The sequence below is a fragment of the Dipodomys spectabilis genome, unplaced genomic scaffold (genome assembly GCF_019054845.1).
Source record: "Dipodomys spectabilis isolate Male_0828 unplaced genomic scaffold, ASM1905484v1 ptg000231l, whole genome shotgun sequence".
Classification (NCBI taxonomy): Eukaryota; Metazoa; Chordata; class Mammalia; order Rodentia; family Heteromyidae; genus Dipodomys; species Dipodomys spectabilis.
Window position 1 is genome coordinate 5,936,078 of NW_024870908.1, and position 18,537 is coordinate 5,954,614.

At 58.6% G+C, this 18,537-nt stretch overlaps 1 protein-coding gene across 1 annotated transcript; it reads right to left on the bottom strand.

Moving 5' to 3' along the window:
• Window positions 1-481: 481 nt before the first annotated feature.
• Window positions 482-16,988, bottom strand: Sec14l5 (SEC14 like lipid binding 5). Its single transcript, XM_042698395.1, has 15 exons — window positions 16,910-16,988; window positions 12,955-13,104; window positions 12,267-12,398; window positions 11,967-12,095; window positions 10,373-10,553; window positions 7,554-7,666; window positions 6,632-6,821; window positions 5,509-5,597; window positions 5,349-5,419; window positions 3,589-3,760; window positions 2,818-2,952; window positions 2,270-2,404; window positions 1,828-2,034; window positions 1,466-1,644; window positions 482-587 (listed from the first exon to the last, which is right to left on the bottom strand). The coding sequence occupies exons 1-15, from the start codon at window positions 16,970-16,972 to the stop codon at window positions 482-484; spliced, it is 2,052 nt and encodes a 683-aa protein (XP_042554329.1). The 5' UTR covers window positions 16,973-16,988.
• Window positions 16,989-18,537: the final 1,549 nt, after the last annotated feature.

Genomic DNA, 18,537 nt, shown 5'->3' on the forward strand with positions numbered 1-18,537 from the left:
GTGGGTGGGCTGCTCCCCTGAGAAAACTGCATTGCATCCACCCCGAGTCACAGTGATTGGTCCAGTCTAGACACGTGACCCTGGTTGGGGCGAGGCCACTGTTGTACCGTCCCTGGCAGCCAGTTGGCCCAGGCGTGAGGCGGGGAACAGGCCAGGAGGAGATGCTGGCCGGTGGATTGGAACTTTGGGGACAGAGGTTTTGTTCTGCAACTGCGGAAGAGGGGGGCTGTCATCACAGAGGGGGTCTCCGAGGATGAAGGGTTCCCTTGGGGGTGAGCAAGGCCAGCCTGAGGAGGAAATTCACCCAGAAGGTGGAACACAGGGTGGGAGCTGAGCCCCGGGGCCACCCCTGGAAGGATGCACGAGGCCACTTAGTCAAAACACAGGGTTGTGTGTAGAGCCTCAACCTTGCGGGGCTCGGGCCCACGGGCTCCCACGATGGTCCTCTCTGTGAAGGTCCAGGCCCGGGGCTGCCACCTGCCTATCTGGAGAGCAGGGAGCTGCTGTGGGAGCGGCTGGAGGAGGAGGTGGCGGCGCTGAGCTGGGAGAAGCGGCTGCTGCAGGATTCCAGGCTGGACATGGAGCCCCTGGGGAGCAGGGCACCACAAACTTACCTCCTCCTGCCAGTGCCCCATCCACACCACAAACAAGGCCCCGGGGCAGCTGCACAGGCTGCTAACCGCCCCAGGGAGAAGCCAGTGACGCCAAGCGCTGTGTCCCCCAGGACGGAGCCCAGCCCTCCGGTCCCCTCGGGCAGCCCTCCCCGAGGCCCCAGAGGCCCAACCCCAGCCTTCCCCTCCATCTCTGCACTCAAACCTGGCTCCCAGACCAGGCATGGTGGCTCCTGCCTATCATCCCAGCAGGATTCAGCAGGGTGAGGTAGAAAGGTGAGGAGTTCAAGGCCAGATGATGCTACATTGCTAACCTCTTTTTAAAAAACAGCAACAACAAAAACTAAGTAAACGAAGTGGAAGGCCTTGAAAACATTGCTGGGCCTCTTCCGGTCCCTCCACCTAACTGGGTACACCGGGGCGAGGACGCAGGGGTGACAGGCAGGTGACAGGCAGCCCCTTCCTCCACTCTACCCTCATGATAGCCTCTTAATGCAAAGGGAGAACTGGGGGGGGGGGTCCCATTTAGCTCCTGGGGTGCCTGAGGCTTTGCCCAAGGTCACACCCGGAAGTGCTGGAGGTCTCAGACACCTGTTTCTCCGAATGCAACCTGTAGGCACTGTCTCAGAACACTCTCTTTTTCGGGCGGGAAGGTGGAGATCCTAAGAGCTGAAACCCGGGATCCTGTCCCTGCTAAGCCACCATTCTTGGGAGACTGTTCTAGAAGAGCTACACACCCTGTGAGATTCTAGGTCCAAATCCTCCCCTTCCCCCCGGCCGGCGGGTCCAGTCAATTCACCATGGCAGGAGTTAGCGAGGCCCTGGGGGCTTGCGGGGTGGGGGTGGGGGCCTACCTGAAGTCCTTGGAGGCCAGCACCTCCCAGTAGTAGAGCAGTTTACACTTGGGCCCGGGGCTGTGCAGTGCGGCCAGCACGTCGTCCACGCCGGGCAGGCTGCAGGCCACGCCGCTGGGGGCGCCGTGCATCTGCCACTGGAGCAGGTACACGCCGCGCCACCGCGTCACGTGTGAGCCCTGGAACACAGGGCTGGGACTGAGCCTCCCCTCCCTTCCTCAGTGCCACCAAACCCTCCTGTGTGTCTTTGTCCTCCTGTGTCCCACGGAGCCCCTGGGGCTGCGTTTGTCCCCCACTGTCCCCAGACACCAGCGGGGGGAGGGGGGGCAGGGGATGAAGTAGTGAAGGAGCAGAGCACACACCTGGATGCTCTCCCCTTCCCGGCAGACAAGGGGCGCCTCCACGCGGCTGTAATCCATGCCTAGGACCCAGGCTTTGTCTATCAGCTGCCCGGCGGCCCTGGTCCCCGGCGCCTGCTTGGCGTGGTACAGGCTGAACACCACGTCCCCTCGCAGAATGTCGAAGTCCCAGGTGATGACTGACTCACCCTCCTGAATCTCCACCGCCACCTGCACGGGGACAGGCCAGGTGGAGAGTCCCAGCAGACAGGGGCTTCAAGGGAAAGGTTGCACGTGCCCATGCCGGGGGGGGGGGGGGGGGGGGAATCCCCTTCTCCCCCAGAATCACCCCGGAGTGATCAGTGAGTGCTCAAAATGTGAGGGCACCTGGGCAGGGCCAGAAGAGGCCCCGCTGGGCTTGGGCTCTTGCTCAGCCCCCCTCCCCCCGCCCCAGGCTGGGGGTCACCTCATGCGGGGCCCCGCGGAGCACGCTGGCCGAGTGATAGGTCTCATTCCACCGCCGCAGCTGATCTGCTTGCTCCTGCTCTTCCTCCGTCAGGTAGAGAGACTTGGGGACCAGGCCTCCCTCAGGGACATTGCACTGGGGGTCAGACACGGAAAGGACTTCCACTGAGGGGTGTCCTGCTTCTGCACTGGGCCCATGGGCCTACAGCTCCTCAGCCACCACAAGGCTGAAACCCCAAAATGTGCATCAGGGTAACAGGGTAGGGAGTGCAAAATCTGGGCCTGCTCAGCCTGGCCTGGAACTCGGGATCCTCCTTCCTCAGCCTCCCAGGTGCTGAGATTACAGGTGTGTCTCACCACACCCAGCTCATTCATGATGTTTGGGGAGGGGGGGGGAAGGCACCATGTCAAATATGCCACCGCTCTTGGGATAACAAACCCTTGTCCCCACTTGGAGCCAGCCTGGCAGCTTCCTGGACAGCTTCCTCAGCCCCGGCAGCCCTGGCTCCCAGCTGGTCCCTGCCTGCCTGATCTGGAGCCCAGACTCACCACACTGTCTCCCCCCAGGAAGTCTGGGATCACATCTTTGTCCAGGTAATCCACCAAGCCGCCAGGGCCCTGGTAATTGCTGCCACTGTAGATGAGGAACTTCCTCCGGGTGTTCTCGTTGATGAAGGGGCTGATCTAGAATGGGGGTGGGTGAGGCGAGACATTTTTTGGGCTCTGTTTCATATAGCAGAATCCCCACCCTCCCTCCCCTATTCAGGAGGCAGACAGAGATGATGGGAGGATTACAGTTCTAAGCCAGCCTGGGCAGGAAAGTCTTATCTCTATCCCCCCCCAAAGCCAGAACTGGAGCCATGGCTCAAGTGGTAGAGTGCTAGCATTGAGTGTAAAAGCTCAGAGACAGTGCCCAAACCCAGAGTTCAAGCCCCAGGACGGGCACAGCAAAAGAAAACACATTTTAAAATACAAAATTCAGTCGCTTTGGGCATATTCACAAGGCAACCATAATCTCAACCCGCTCCCAAGACACATGGCCCCAAAAGGAGACCCCACACCCACTCGTGATCCCTCCCCATTACCCCTCCACCCTGCCCCAATGACCACGCCCCCAATCCCTGCCAGATACCACGCCCCTTATTATCATGCTCCAATGCCTGCCTCCAGTCTCCCCGATGCCCCGCCCCTTATTACCACGCCCCCAATGCCTGCCTCCAGCCTCCCCGATGCCCCGCCCCCATTACCACCCCCCTGCGGATCCGCCCCTGATTGGCCCTAAGATTTTGCTCTGTGGCTCCTGTTGGCTCCGGCTCTCACCAGCGTCCAGAGCACCGGGAAGACGCGGGGGGCGCGCACGATGAGCAGCCGGCCCAGCGTCTCCGGGTAGTTGTCTTCCACCACCTCGATCATGCGGAGCAGGGCCTTCACCCCCGGCCGCCACAGGTGCCGCATGTTGAGGCCCTCCAGGTCCAGCAGGCAGGTCCAGGAGCTGTAGCAGACACGGGCCTCATGTGCCATCCGGCTCTGCCGGGGCAGCCCGACATCCTCACCCCGGGGGGACCTGGAGATGGCCCAGGAGGCTCGGGGAGGCGGGGCTGGGGGCAGAGGAGCCAGCCACGCCAGGAAGAAGTTCCAGACAGGCCAAGCTCCTGAATTCCAGGTGTCACCGCCACCCCTGGGCGCTGTGTGGCAAGAGCCTGGGAGCCTAAGCTCTCCTGAGGTCAGGGGCCAGCGTGGTCCCAGTTCCCGCCTCAGGCAGCATTTGCTGAGCAGTGAATTTACTGAGCAGGTGTCTCACTGTCTGCCAGGCAGGCGCTCGTCACGAGCTGTTGAAAAGACTTTTGCTGCTAAGTAAAGGGGACCAGAACAAGAACATGCTCCCACAGATAGAAGGCCCAGGGCAAGGCCCCATTCAGCCTTCATGCTGTAGAGCCTTGGGCCAAGTGCTCAACCTCTCTGGGCCTCCATCCTACCAGCACCAACTCATTAAGAAGATGACCATCTTGCTGCACTGGCTGGCCTTTCTGCAAGCTGCCTCTTCAGGACGCCCCTCCTCTGAGCCACCGGGGTGAATTCTGCCTCTGGTCAGGGCCTTCACTGACGGACTTCCCCACCCCCTCATCTCATGCTCCTCTTCTCTGGCTCCAGACCCCAGAGGAGCTCAGTCCTCCCCGAGATCAGAGGCTCCAGGGGTTAACAGCTGTGCTCAGATCCTGCCTGTCCTGTACTCCACGCCCATTGCCAGAAAGACAACGAGGGTGCTAGGCAGGCCCCAACACCTTAGGGTGTCCTTTGGGAAATCTCCCTACGGCCAAGGCTAGCCTGAAAACGGTTTGTAGCCCAAGCTGGCTTTGAACTCAAGGTCCTCCTGCCTCCACCATCCAAGTGCTGCGATCCTGGCTGTGTACAACCACACCTGTCTGGATAGGTGTCTTTTTTATTTTTGCCAGTCCTGGGGCTTGAACTCCGCGCCTGGGCACTATCCTTGAGCTGCGTATGCTCAGGGCTAGCACTCTACCACTTGAGCCACAGCGCCACCTCCAGCTTTTTCTGTGTGTGTGGTGCTGAGGAATCGAACCCAGGGCTGCATGCATGCTAGGCGAGCACTCGACCACTGAGCCACCTTCCCAGCCCTAAGTGTCATTTTGTTCTCCCCTTTATTTGGCAGCATCCCAGGGGGACACCGATTCCCTGGCTGGACCAGGACCCCTGGCAGGTTGGTACCCAGGAGAGGGGGCAAGGTAGAGCCCGGTGGGGAGTTGTTCTCGGAAAGGAAAAGGGAGGAGCCTTGGAGCCGGGGATGGAGCCAGCGAGAAAGGCTCAAGTTCAGAGGCCCTGAGCGCTCAGCATCCCTGGAAAGACATCACTACCCTGGGCCTCAGTTTCCTCGACTATCAAGAGCAGGACAGCCAGGGTCCTTGCCTCTCCAGACCTCCCCCTCCCCCAGCTGGGGAAGGGCACTGGGGCTGGGCGCCTGGCAAGAGGCGCATGCGCAGTGAGCGCGAGTGGTGGGGGGGGGGTGGGAAGCAGCAGTGCGCACGCGCACTGAGCCGCGCTGGGCAGCCCGCCTCACTTGCCTAACGGGTCGGCCGAGCTGCCTGGTGATGCCTTCGCACCTCTTCTGTCCTTCCTCGTTCACCGAAAGCACCTGGAAGGCAACGCCGGTGCCGTCACCGCCCGGCCGCAGCCCGGGCCCGGCCGGGCGCCCGGGAGGCCCCACGGCGCAGGCGCACTCACGTGCCGCAGCAGCGCCTCCTCCCCCACGGCCTTCATCAGGCCTTTGGTGTCCATGTGGCCCAGGCGCAGGATGTACAGGGGACGGCCGTCTGCAAGAGAAAGGGGACGGGGGCTGAGGTCAGGGGCAGGACTAGCCACCCCAAGACTGCAGCCCCTACTCTCCTGAGCGAGACCTGGGTGCGGTGCCAAGGCCCTGGGGTGCATGCATTGCGCCACACTCCTCCTGCTTCAAGGGCGGGGGGGGGGGGGGGGGGGGGGGGGGTCCCCAGGAAAAGATAGACAGGGAAGCAGTGCTCCATAAGGAGAGGACACTGACAAAGGGACCCGTGTGAAAAATAAAGTGGAAAGGGACAGCCCAAGAGGAGAGGACTTATTCAGCAGGCATAAGGCTCTGGGTTCAAACCTCAGTACTGGGGAAAAAGAGAGAGAGAAAAAAATTGGAAGCCGGGCACTAGTGGCTCACACCTGTCATCCTAGCTACTCAGGAGGCAGAGATCTAAGGATCATGGTTCAAAGCCAGCCCAAGTAGGAATGTCTGTGAGACTCTTATCTCCAATAAACCATTAGAAAACCGGAAGTGGCGCTGTGACTCAAGTGGTAGAGTGCTTGCCTTGAGCTGAAGAGCTGAGGGACAGAGTCCAGGCCCAGAGTTCAAGCCCCATCACCAACCAAAAATAAAATAAAATTGGAGAGATGAGGCCACAAGCCAAGGACACCACTGTGGGCCCTGCTGGGCTACCAGATCCTGAAGGAGGCAGGAAGTATCCCTGCAAAAGGCCCACAGAGGGGACACGGCCCAAGGATACCTTGATCTCAGGCCTCCAGAGCTGGAGACAATCAGTCTTGCTGCTTTAAGCTGTCTACTTTGTGGTAACTAGCCATGGCAGCCTCACTGGGCCACAGCAAGCTGCATACCCACAACACAGAACGAAGTTAACCGTGCGCTAAGCCAGCCTCCGGGCAGCACCAAGTCTGCTCCTGTTCTACCTTCCTCACAGCCGGCTGGCATGCCACGGGCATCTCCAGATGCCCAGGAGAGCCGAAAGGAAAGCAGACCCATGGGCCCAGAAGGTCTTGTTCAGGGCACACTGGGCAGTGACCCTGTGCCCCATGCTGTACGCACCTATGTCCTGGTAGTGCCAGCCGCCGGCGTAGAACTCCCGCAGGGGGCCCGGCGGCCGCCAGGTCTGCAGCAACAGGTCCACCTGGTGCTGCTTCCGCCAGCTCAGAGACTGGCACAGCATCTCCCGCGCCTTGTCCAGGTGGAAGTCCCGGGCCCGCAGGAAGCGGAGGATGTGCTCATCTTTGGGGATCTGAGAGGCAGAGGAGGGAAACGCCCACAGAATGGTCACCTCCACCTGGCAGGTTAAAACTGCAGGAAGCCTGGCTGGGATGGCTCATGCCTGTCATCCTAGCTGCTCAGGAGGCTGAGATCTGAGGATCGCAGTTCAAAGCCAGCCTGGACAGGAAAGTCCATGAGACTCTTATCTCCAATAAACAGCCAGAAAACCGGAAGTGGGGCTGTGGCTCAAGTGGTAGAGCAGCTAGCCTTGGGCTGAAGAGCTCAGGAACAGAGACCAGGCCCAGAGTTGAAGCCCTACGACTGACCAAAACAACAACAACAACTGCAGGAAGCAGCATCCTCGCTCACCTGCAAAACACAGGTCTGAGAAAAGAAGAGCCCACCCAGCGGGGACAGGGCCTAGCAGTGTCGTCAGCATGTGTTGAACAGATACAGAGGAGAGCATGTAAGAATAAATAAAACACAGCTGGGCAGGGCAGCACACACCTACAATCCCAGCTGGAAGGATCTGGGTTCAAGGCTCGCCCAGGCAAAGGGGGCAAGACCCTGTTTCAAATACAAAAGGCAGATGGGCAGAGCTAAAAGGGTAGAGTGTTTGCCCGGGCAGGCGTGAGGACCTGGGTTCAATTCCTACTTCTGTTAAAGCAGATATGAATTTTGCGTATTGCTAACTGCACAAACTCGCGTATCTCCCTTGGCGGTGTCTAGGGACGATTTCCCATGACCGGAGCTTTGCGCTCACCTTGCCTTTGTGGGTCTCCTGCAGCCAGTGCCGAAGCTGGACCAGGCAGCTCTCCTGCATGGGCGTGAGATAGCCCAGGCACCTCTCGATGTAGTCTGCGTCCAGCTTGTCCCCTTGGGGAGAGGAGAAAGGGGGTTAGGGGGAGACGCGGTCTCCTGGCCGCCTGATCTGCACTCTCTGGAGTGTGCCTCCATCCACATGGAGCTGAGGCCCCACCCCACACAGCATCCACGAGGCCTCCAGATGCTTCATTCTCTCACAGCCATTTCCAAAGCGCTTCGGAAACCCACAACCCAAGTGCCAGGCACAGATGAGCTCTGTTCATTGGCTGCGTGCGTGGGCCAGGCCTGGTGTCTGGTTTTGCCACCGTCAGGCTGGGATAGCCGGTCACTCCCGTCCCCACTTCAGAGCAGACCTCTGGGGGCCCAGTGTCACAAATGAGAAAATGCACACGGGGGCAGATTCAGCCGGGTGTGGTGGTACACACCTGTAAGCCCAACACACAGGTGGAGGCAGTAGAATTGTTAAGTTTGGGACCAGCCTGAACTATGGAGTAAAGTTTTTTTTTTTGGTCCCGGTCATGGGGCCTGAACTCTGGGCCTGGGCGCTCAAGGCTAGCGCTCTACCACTTGAGCCACAGCACCACTTCTGGCTTTTTTCTTTCTTTCTTTTTTTTTTTGGGGTATGTGGTGCTGAGGAATCGAACTCAGGGCCTCAGGCATGCAAGGCAAGCGCGCTCTACCACTGAGCCACCTTCCCAGCCCGGAGTAAAGTTTTTAAAAAGGAAGGGGTTCCTAAGTTCCCTTTGCTCTCCAGCTTCCCCAGCCTTCTGGGGGGGAAGAGGGGGTATAAGGGTACTAACGGCCATGTGCCACCCAGAGCCTCGATCCCATTGCACAGCCCCGGCTCACAAGCGGGTTGTGTGGGCCCAGTGTTTTGCCAGCCCTCAGAGCTGGGCCTGACATGGCTCTGTCACCTGGTCTTGGCCATCGCGGGATGACAGGTGTGTCTCCACGCCTTCCGCCATCCCTGTGGGGACTGGAGGGACACGCACCACAGCCAGCGTGGCGTTTTCTGGACAAATGCTGCAGATCCGGGGCAGGGGTGCTGCATGCATACCCAGCCCCCGGGATCCCCCCCTGGCAGAAGTCCCAGCCCAGGACTGAGGTTCCCTCCACTGTGCCAGGAGACCTCTGGGTAAACTGAGGGCTGTTTCTGGCCTGAAGCCCCATGGCCAGAGACAGAGAGGAGGAGGGAGGCTGGGGTCCCCACATCCTTCCAGCCCTGCCCGCCCGCCCTGACAGCTATGAAAGCCCTGCTCCACCTCCCAGCACAAAGGCCCAGTGATTCCCAGCCTGGTGGAGGGGCCTGGCTGTGCCTTCCACCAGCCACCCTGCTAGCAGCACTGGTGCGGGCAGCACAGAGCAGAGACCAGGGCAGGAAGCCCTGGAGCCACACGGGAGGGGGCCACTGAGGACACAGCTATTATTATTATCTTTTAAGTACAATATAGCAGCAGCCCGCCAGTGTACACAGTAAGAGCAGAATACTTGCTGCATGGATGAATTCTGCTGTCTGTAGATGCAGCCCCTGAGGAATTAATTACAGTGTAGCTACTCAAGTATCAGGCAAGTCTCTACCAATCAGTGACCCAAAAGGAAAAATGAATCAACACAGGACTTTTCGTTTTGTAGTTTTTGCCTCTGACATTATGTGGCGAGCCTTTTCCATGTTAATAAAAGGCTGGGAAATGAAGCTGATTGTCTTACTACATAGAGAGCTCTCACACACCAATAAGAAATCAATGGGGAGGGCTGGGAAGGTGGCTCAGTGGTAGAGTGCTTGCCTTGCATGCATGAGGCCCTGGGTTCGATTCCTCAGCAGCACATAAACAGAAAAAGCCACACACACACACACACACACACACGCTAAAACTGGCATGCTGTGTATATATCATACAATTTTTTAATCCTTAAGTACAAAGACAAACCACATTACTTAGAATCTAGAAATCTAAAACAAATGTCATCCACAGGAACTATCCAAATAGACTAATTTAGAATAAAAAGTGTTTATTACTGAATAAGTTATACGGTATCCACATCATGCTATGAAGTATTAAAAGAAGCACTAGGAAGCTGGCTTAGTGGTAGAGTGCTTGTCATGCATGCATAAGGCCCTGGGTTTGATTCCTCAGCACCACATAAGCAGAAAAAAGCCAGAAGTGGTGCTGTGACTCAAGTGGTAGAGCACTAGCCTTGAGCTGAAGAGCTGAGGGACAGCGCCCAGGCCCAGAGTTCAGGCCCCACGACCGGATCCAAAAAAACAAAACCAAAAAACAAAAAAAAAAAAAACAAAAGCCAACCACCGAGTTGAACATAGGCTACACCCCGAAATGTTCAACGTAAGTTTCTGTGAATGCATGTGTGCACACACGTGTGCAATTTCAGACACGTGGCATGCTATCAATACATAGGCAGCTTCAGGAAATGGCAATAACCCACTGTCCTTCCTGGGGGGAGGAGGAGAGGTGAGGGATTTTACACCCTTCGGTCACAGCTGAGTGCCACCGTGGGCATGTGTCGTGGCTCTTATGATTAAAAGGGGATGAAGTCAAGTGGAAATGCCATGCGCAGACACATGAACTAAACCAGCTGTGGGCTGGGGAGGGGGTTAAAGCAGCAAGGGTGCAGCAGCCAGCAGAGGGACAGGCTGCGTGCAGGGCCTGGAGTCAGTCCCCATCCTTCCTACGGGAAAGTGGAACACGGGACTCCCAGGATGTGGGTGCGGGCTCAGACCTGGCGCTTGCAGGGACCTACCATCATCCGGAGTGGGGCCTGGTGCTCCGCTGCTCCCGCTGCCCTCCAGGCAGCTCTGACCCCACGGCGCAGGCTGGCTGCGGGCATCTTCCCCCCGGACAGGGGCAGGTGTCCAGCGGGGGATGTGGGAGATGCCCTGGGAGATGAGCTCGCTCAGGTAATACTCCATCACCTCTTTCCCCTGGGGGAGAGAGAGAGACAGAGACCCATCACCATCTCTGCAGGGACAACGTAGCCAGCTCTGGCCGGTGGCATGTGGCCGGTGAGGAAGATGGCATGTTACAGAGTCAGGCCTGCAGGAGATTTAGCATGGAAGGAAGAATGTAGGCATCGCCATTCACACAGACACGCGCCAGAACCAATTCCCCACCGAGTGCGATAGCTTACGTCTGTAATCCTAGCTACTTGAGAGGCAGGGGTCAGGGACCAAATTTTGAGACCAGCCCAGGCATATGCGTTCCCAAGACTCCATCTCAATCAACGGCTAAGTGTGATGGCTCACCCCTGTCATCTCAGCCACAGAGGGGAAGCGCAAATAGAAAGATGGAGACCCAGGCAGACCTGGGCATCAAGTGAGACCTCATCTTGAAAATACCCAGTGCGAAAAGGGGTTAATGGCATGACTTGGGCGGGTAGGGTGCCTGTTTCTCCAGCACAAGGTCCTGAGTTCAAACCTCAGTATAACACCAGTACCACTGAGACAGAGAGAGAGAGAGAGAGAGAGAGAGAGAGAGAGAGAGAGAGAGAGAGGGAGAGGGAGGGAGGGGGAAGAAGGGAAAGAGAGAAAGGGAGGGAGGGAGGGAGGGAGAGAGATCTCACAAAAGCACACTTTCCCCTATTCAGTATGTGAATAACCTTCTACCCAATGGTGGATAGATTGGAGGCCTTCAAATTGATTTACTTCTTTATGTACTTCTTTTGAGCTAGGGTCTTGAGCTCAAGGCCAACCTCAGGCACACCAAGCAAGCTCCCTACCACTAAGCCATCCGTGTAGCTGCAGTGACGATGTGGGGTGTGTGTGCGCGTGTGTGTGTGCGTGTGTGTGGTGTGTGTGTGCACATGTGTGTGCGTGCACGCACACTGGTCCTGGGCTCTATCCCTGGGCTTCTTTTTCTCTTTCTCAAGGCGAGCGCTCTACCACTTGAGCCACAGCGCCACTTCCAGTTTTCTGGTGGTTTATTGGAGATCAGAGTCTCACAGACTTTCCTGCCCAGGCTGGCTTTGAACCTCGACCCTCAGATCTCAGCAGTGGGTAGGATGACAGGCGTGAGCCACAGGTGCCTTGCTTGCAGTGACGACTTTAACCCAGAAAAAGGCCCTTAGAATGTTCCTCCTCTGTCCACGGAGCTCGCTGCACCAGCCTCCATCTCGGGGTCCTGGGACCCTGGTGAGGTGCCCCCCACTACAGGCCAGGTGTCCCACCCAGTTTCTCCTGAGGCGGTGCTGGCCCTGGCACCTGTTCGCAGGCCGGAAGGCTGAGGCCTGGGCGGGGCCGGGCACGGCGGAGGGGGGCCCCCCTCCCAACCCCCCCTCCCAACCCCCCCCCAACCCCCCCTCCCAACCCCCCTCTCCCAACCCCCCTCTCCCGGCTCACCCTCTTCACGTTGGCTGTGTACTGCTTCATGGCGATCTTCTCCAGCACATGCTCGAAGCCAAAGAAAGACCGCACGTCCAGCGAGGCCGACTGCTCGAAGCACGTCCAGTTTTCGTTCTCAGGGTGGACCTGACACCAGGCAGGGGCCGAGCGCGGGGCCTCAGCGCTGGGGCCGCACACGTCCCCGCGGCCACCGCCCCGCGCCCCCGCTGACCTGGGCCCCCGGCCCCGCGCGCCCGGGGGTGGGGGGTGGGGGGGGGGGGCTCGGCCCAGCGGGCCCAGGGCCCAGGCGGGGCTCACCGAGTAGCGGCAGGTCTCGGTGACCAGCACGCGGTTGGCAAAGGTGTCGTTGCGGGCCTCGATGAGCAGCGTCCTCTCCCGCAGGTCCAGCGCGTTTCTCTGCAGGAACACGGCCTGCTCCGCGCCCGCCAGCTGCCCGCGGGCCGGGCGCATGAGAGGAGGGCACGGGTGCGGGCCCTCCACCTGACCCCGCCCCGCCACCGACCCCGCCCTGCCAGCAGACCCCGCCCCCAACAACCCCCCGCCCTCCAACATGACTCCTCCCCCATCGGACTCCGCCCCTCCACCGACCCCGCCCTGCCAGCGGACCCCGCCCCCACCTGACCCCGCCCCCATCTGACCCCGCCCCTCCACCGACCCCGCCCCCAACAGACCCCGCCCTCCACCTGACTCCGCCCCTCCACCGACCCCGCCCTGCCAGCGGACCCCGCCCCCCGACAGACCTCGCCCCTGCCTGACTCTGCCCCTCCACCGCCACCGCCCTTCACCTGACTCCGCCCCTCTGCCTGACTATGCCCCTTCATCTGACCCCGCCCCTCCAGCAGGCCCCGCCTTCCATCTGACTCCGCCCCTCCGTCCTAACCCTGCCCCTCCATCTGACTCGGCCCGCCATCCTCACCTCCAATCCCCCCCTTCCATTCTGGCCCCCAAATCCCCCTTCCACTCTGGCTCCCAGTCACCCCCGAACCTTCCGCAGCAGCCGGGGCGCCTCCACGCGCAGCCGGCACCTCCGCTCCACCACGCGCACCGCCCCGTCGGCGCTGCGGGACTCGCTCAGGACCTCGCTGCCCAGGAAGGCGGGGATCTGCGGGCAGGTGGGGAAGCGCTTCTCGTAGGCCTGGGGGAGACACGGAGCGGGGGCTGCACGCGGGGCCGGGGCTGCACGCGGGTGCGGAGAGGCGCAGGGAAATGCGTGTTTGTTTACAGACTCAGCAATGGACGCCCCATCTCCAGGACTTGAACCCACACCACCCCAGTCCCAGAGACTGCTACACCTGGGACATCAGGCCAGCATCCATGGGAAGTGGGGGGAAGGGAGTGGAAGAAAGAAGGAAGGAGGGAGGGAGGGAGGGATCCAAGAGGAAGCAGGGAGGAAAGAAGGAAGGAGGGAGGGAGGGAGGGAAGGAGGGAAGAGGGCAGAGAAGGGGAAGGGAGGAAGGGAAAGAATGAGGGAGGAAGAGAAGGAAGGAGGGAGATAGGGGGAGGATAAAGGGGGAGAGTGGAAAGGAGAAGGAAAAGGAGGGAGAGGGGGAGGAAGAAAAGAAGGAAGGAGGGAGGGACAGAAGATGGAAGGGGGGAAGGATGGCTGGGAGGGGGGCTAGTTAGGCCAGCCCAGTGCAGCTGGGCAGCAGTGTGGCTCGGAGTCGCCGCAGTGTCCCTGCCTCTCTGCTTGCCCCATGGCCAGGCCTCCTCTGTGGAGACTCCCTTCCACCCACAGTGTGCAAGGCCGCCTCCTAAACCCCAGAGCAGCCCCTGCACCCACAGTTCAAAGCCTTTCAACGTTCCCGAAGTCCTAGATGAGGTGGATAAAGCCCCCAGCCAACGCCTTCCTCACCTTCTAGCTCCCGTCGGGCCCTCACGCCCAACCTCTTCCATTTCTGTGACCTGTCCTGCCCCCGGGACTTTGCACACACTTCACACTCAGCCTGGCTGCCTTAATGTCCCTCCAAGGCCACCAGCGGCCTTTCTCCTTGTCCTCTCCTGTGTCCTGAGGAGAGGCCAAGATAGACACATTTCCACCTTCTGGAGTTTTCTTTCATGAAGACCTTTGCAAACCAGTTGACCAGGAAGCTGTTGTAATGATGCATTGCTTTTCCTCGCGTTCCTTTCCCTTTCTTCTTCTGATGGTACTGGAAAGTGAACTCAGGACCTCACACATAAGCACTATATATCACTTGAGCCATGCCTCCAGCCCACCGGCTTTTAGTTTGCTTTTCCCTGGACCAGCATCCCAGCTTTAGACCATCCATCCTCCTACCTCTGCCTCCCAAGGAGCTGGTATTATAGGTGTGCACTACCACCCTGGGCCCACAACAATGCATTTCAAGACAATGCTAGCAGTCAGTGATATGGAAACCCCAACACCTGTTATGCCACTTGGCACAGGGCTGAGACTCAGCACACATCTCTGGAATGCATAGGTGCATGAGTTAATGCACACAGGAAATGCTGCCCGAGGGCCTTTGGCTTCCTTTCAAGTCCTCTGAAATCAGAAAAGTCCCTTTGCAGGGCAATGATCACCTTGGTTCTCCCAGCCCAAACCCGAGTAGCTTTGCTTCATCTGCTAGCAATGGATCTGCTGACAACCCCAGGGATCTAATTTCAACTCATTTAAATAAGGTCCCTGCTGTGTTGTTTGAACAATGTCCACAGCAACCATTCTCCCTGTACCTGCATCCTGGCCTGGGCTGTAAAGCCTCATCTCTACTCCCTCTTAAAAACTGTTTGCTGGGCTGGGAAGGTGGCTCAGTGGTAGAGTGCTTGCCTTGCATGCAAGAGGCCCTGGGTTCGATTCCTTAGCACCACATAAGCAGAAAAAGCCAGAAGTGGCTCAAATGGTAGAGGTTCAGTCTTGAGCTAAAGAGCTGAGGGACAGCACCCAGGCCTAGAGTTCAGGCCCCATAACCGATACTGCCGGGCATCGGTGGCTCACATCTGTAATCTTAGCTACTCAGGAAGCCAAGATCTGAGGATCACGTTTTAAAGTCAGCCCGAGAGTCTGTGAGACTCTTATCTCCAATTAACTACCAGAAAACTGGAAGTGGTGCTGTGGCTCAAAGTGGTAGAGCACTAACCTTGAGCAAAAAAGTTCAAGGACAGCACCCAGGCTATGAGTTCAAGCTCCAGGACTGGCACACACACACACACACACACACACACACACACACACATACACACACACACACACAAAGTACATACATGAATAAATAACAGTGAAAAACAGGGCTGTGGTTATGTGGTTATAGCTCCGTGGTATCCTGCCAGCCTAACCAAAGGTGAGGCTCTGAGTTCAAACCCCAGTACCCCAAAACCCCAAACAAAACACCTCAGCTTCCTACATCCATTGTACCTCAATAAAGTGGTTTCTAAAGGCCCAACTTAGTGGCTCAAGTCAGATTTGTTAAACAGAAACAAAAGGCCAGCTCTGCCCAGACAGAGCTCGGACAGAGCCCGTGGAAACAGATGAGTCTGTTCGAAACCTCCCGGGCTCCAGGCTCCGACCCACGCCACGCGGAGCATGAGGACAGAAGAGGCAGGATCAGGGCAGAAAACCCCTTTGTGCTCCCCAGGGCACGAAGAATGCAGAGTTATGAAGCTATGTGGGGGACAATGGCGTTTTGTACAACCGTGGTAAAATGGCTTTGTCCTCTATGCACCGGGGCTTGCGATCAAGGCAGAGAGACAGCTCGGAACATAAGAGCTCAGGGCTGTGCCAAGCCTCTGGAAATGACAGATGACGCCTTACATTCGTGCAGACACAGAAAATAAATGCCTGGAAATCTCTGGCATGTGTTCCTGACGATTGAACTCATGCCGCACACTTGCCACACCTGAGCCAGAGACTTTGCTGTGTTTCTGTCTTTAAATGGCATCCCACCTGGTACAACAACACCTACAGGCTACACGTGAAGAGGGAGGGAACGGAGCCCACCCTTCACTTAAGAGAACACACTTTCGGAGCCAAGTTGAACTTACTGCAAGAAAGGCCAGGGCACTGGTGGCTCATGCCTATAATCCAAGCTATTTGGGAGGGTGAGATCTCAACAAAAAGCTAGAAGTGGAGGTGTGGCTCAAGCAGTAAAGAGCCTGTACTGGGTGAAGAAACTGAGGGGGAAAATCTGTGGGAGAAAGCAAGACTCCAGTGCTGCCCTGTCCCATGTGGAGGCTCTGCAATTCCTGGATCTGGGCTCATCTGACCCAGTCTCTCCTAGGAGGCTACCCTGCTACCTGTTCAAGCCTCAGTTAACCCAGGTGAAGTGGGACCAACGAATGGCTCACAGACCACAGGTATCTGCGGACTCAACCCTGGACGTGTGTAACAAACCATGGGCCAATTCCATCAGCAGGGTGGCTTCCATGATTGTTCCCATTGCCAGCAAGGCATAAAAGGACCCTGTGGCTCGGTGACCACCTTGTTTCCTGGCAGGAGGGTGTGAAGCAAGGGAGAGGTGATCTTCACCAAAGGGAGACCAAGGGCAAGCTTTGTGTTCTGCCACTGGCAGGGATTCAGAAGTTAGGTGACCGGTGGGAGTGGGTGGTTAGAAAGAGGGGTCACAGGGGCTGGGAAGGTGGCTCAGTGGTAGAGAGCTTGCCTTGCATGCTTGAGGCCCTGGGTTCGATTCCTCAGCACCACATAAGCAAAAAGAAAAAAGCTGGAAGTGGGGTGCTGTGGCTCAAGAGGTAGAGTGCTAGCCTTGAGCTGAAGGGACAGCGCCCAGGCCCAGAGTTCAGGCCCCATGACCGGACCCAAAAAAAAAAAAAAAAGAAAGAGGGGTCACAGGTTACAGCCTGACCCTAGGAGCAGAGTAGCAGAACAGCTCCACGTCTGGGGGTCTGGGGGTCTCCCTCTCCGTCCCACCCTGGCTGACCTCCTGAGCCCCTCCAACCATCACGTGAGAGGCAGGAGAATCGGGGTCACTCACCACCATGACCAGCTCAAAGGGGTACTTGTAGACACGGACAGGAGACTGGTATTTCTGCACCATGATGGCCTTCGAAGACCCCGGAAGATGGAGGATGGGAGGGGGAGCACCCACAGAGCCTGGAGGGAGGGGTGACTGGTGAGCTGACTGGGATAGATCTTCTCCAAGACACCCCAACACACACACACACAGCCACCCCCAGATTTCCCCTGCCCTGCCTGCCACGCGTGCACCAGTGCACAACCCCTCCCAGGCCAGACCGCCCTTGCACAAGCACCCGACCAACGCCACGCGCCCTCAGCCACCCAGGGCGAGCACCTACCCAACCCCACGCGCACCCACACACGCATGCACGCCCATGCACTCTGCCCTGAGCCGCTGGGGACACAGCTGGGGGGAGCGGAGAGTGCCCTAATACTGGCCTGGCCCCGAGCGGAGCACCGCAGGCGGAACCCGGACCTGGCTGCTGGGCGGCGGCGGCGCACAGCTCAGTCCTGTCCGCGCGCGCGGGAGGAAAACTCCCGGAGCTGGAGCGAGACCCGCCCCGCCGGGACCGCTCCAGGGCCTGGCCCCGCCCCCTGAATGGCTCCGCCCCCTTCAGACCACGCCCACACTGCCTTTGTCGTTCCTGACTGGTCCCCTTCCCGGCCTGGCTCCTCCCCCGGATGGCTCCACCTCCCCTTAGTCACGCCCCTTCACTTGCCGGCCTCGTGTTCGACCACGCCCTGCCCCAGCCTTCCTCCTACGCCTCCCTCTGACCACGCCCGCCGTGACCACGCCCCCCGAGGAAGCCAGCCTCCAGAATGGCCCAATCCTAGAAGATCCCGCCCCTAGACTCCTCCCCAGTCCTCCTTTCTCCCCGCCCCGGGCGCTCCTGCCCCGCCCCGCCCCTCCGGGTGCGGTTTACCGGGCAAATGCGAACCATGCTCGTCTTCCTGGGTCAGACTGACTTGGTCCAGCCGCTGCCCTGGGGCTCCAGCCCCGTTCCTTCCCCTGGCCGCGCCTGGGAGCCCGTCGGATCCCCGCCCGGCCTGGGTCCTTCCCTCCGCATCACCGAGCGCTGGTTCACTCACCAAGAAACAGATCCTTGCCCTCCTGAGGGAAAACGATCAAGGTCATCCCACGTGGGATGTGCGGTGGCTCACGACTGTAATTCTAGCTACTTGGGAAGCAGAGATCCGGAGGATCGTGGTTTAAGGCCAGTCTGGACAAGAAAGTTCAATAAACCTTATCTCAACCAATAAGTTCTGGGCATGATAATGCACGTCAGGGTACCAGGCAAGCATAAATAAAAAGAGACTCTATTAGGGGAAAAAAATGTCTAAAGCAAAACAGAAAAAGGTCTGGGGGCGTGGGCCAAGGGATAGGGCCCCTGTCTAAGCAGGGCAAGGCTCAAACCCCAGTGCCAAATAACAATAAAAATGCCACACCAAAAAAAGAGGTTCAAGAAGCCACCAGAGCGAGGGTGCAACTTTAAACAGCACATTTGTTTGACTTATTTCTGGGTTTCTCTGAAGGCAGAGCCTTGGCTGCCTCATTCTCTGCTCCCCAGGGTTGGAATCTGGGGGGACCTGACAGGGCTGCGCGGCTCCAGGAAAAGAGACAGCTAGGATGGAGACGGGTGCAGA

Bases quoted from the DNA above. Each gene is read 5' to 3' on its own strand.
- Sec14l5 (XM_042698395.1), bottom strand. From the start codon at position 16,972: ATGGTGCAGAAATACCAGTCTCCTGTCCGTGTCTACAAGTACCCCTTT. The intron at 12,399-12,954 runs GTTCGGGGGTGA...GCCCGCGGGCAG, and splicing joins CGCCCCGGCTGCTGCGGAAG to CTGGCGGGCGCGGAGCAGGC. The intron at 12,096-12,266 runs GTGAGCCCCGCC...GCCTGGTGTCAG, and splicing joins CCGAGACCTGCCGCTACTCG to GTCCACCCTGAGAACGAAAA.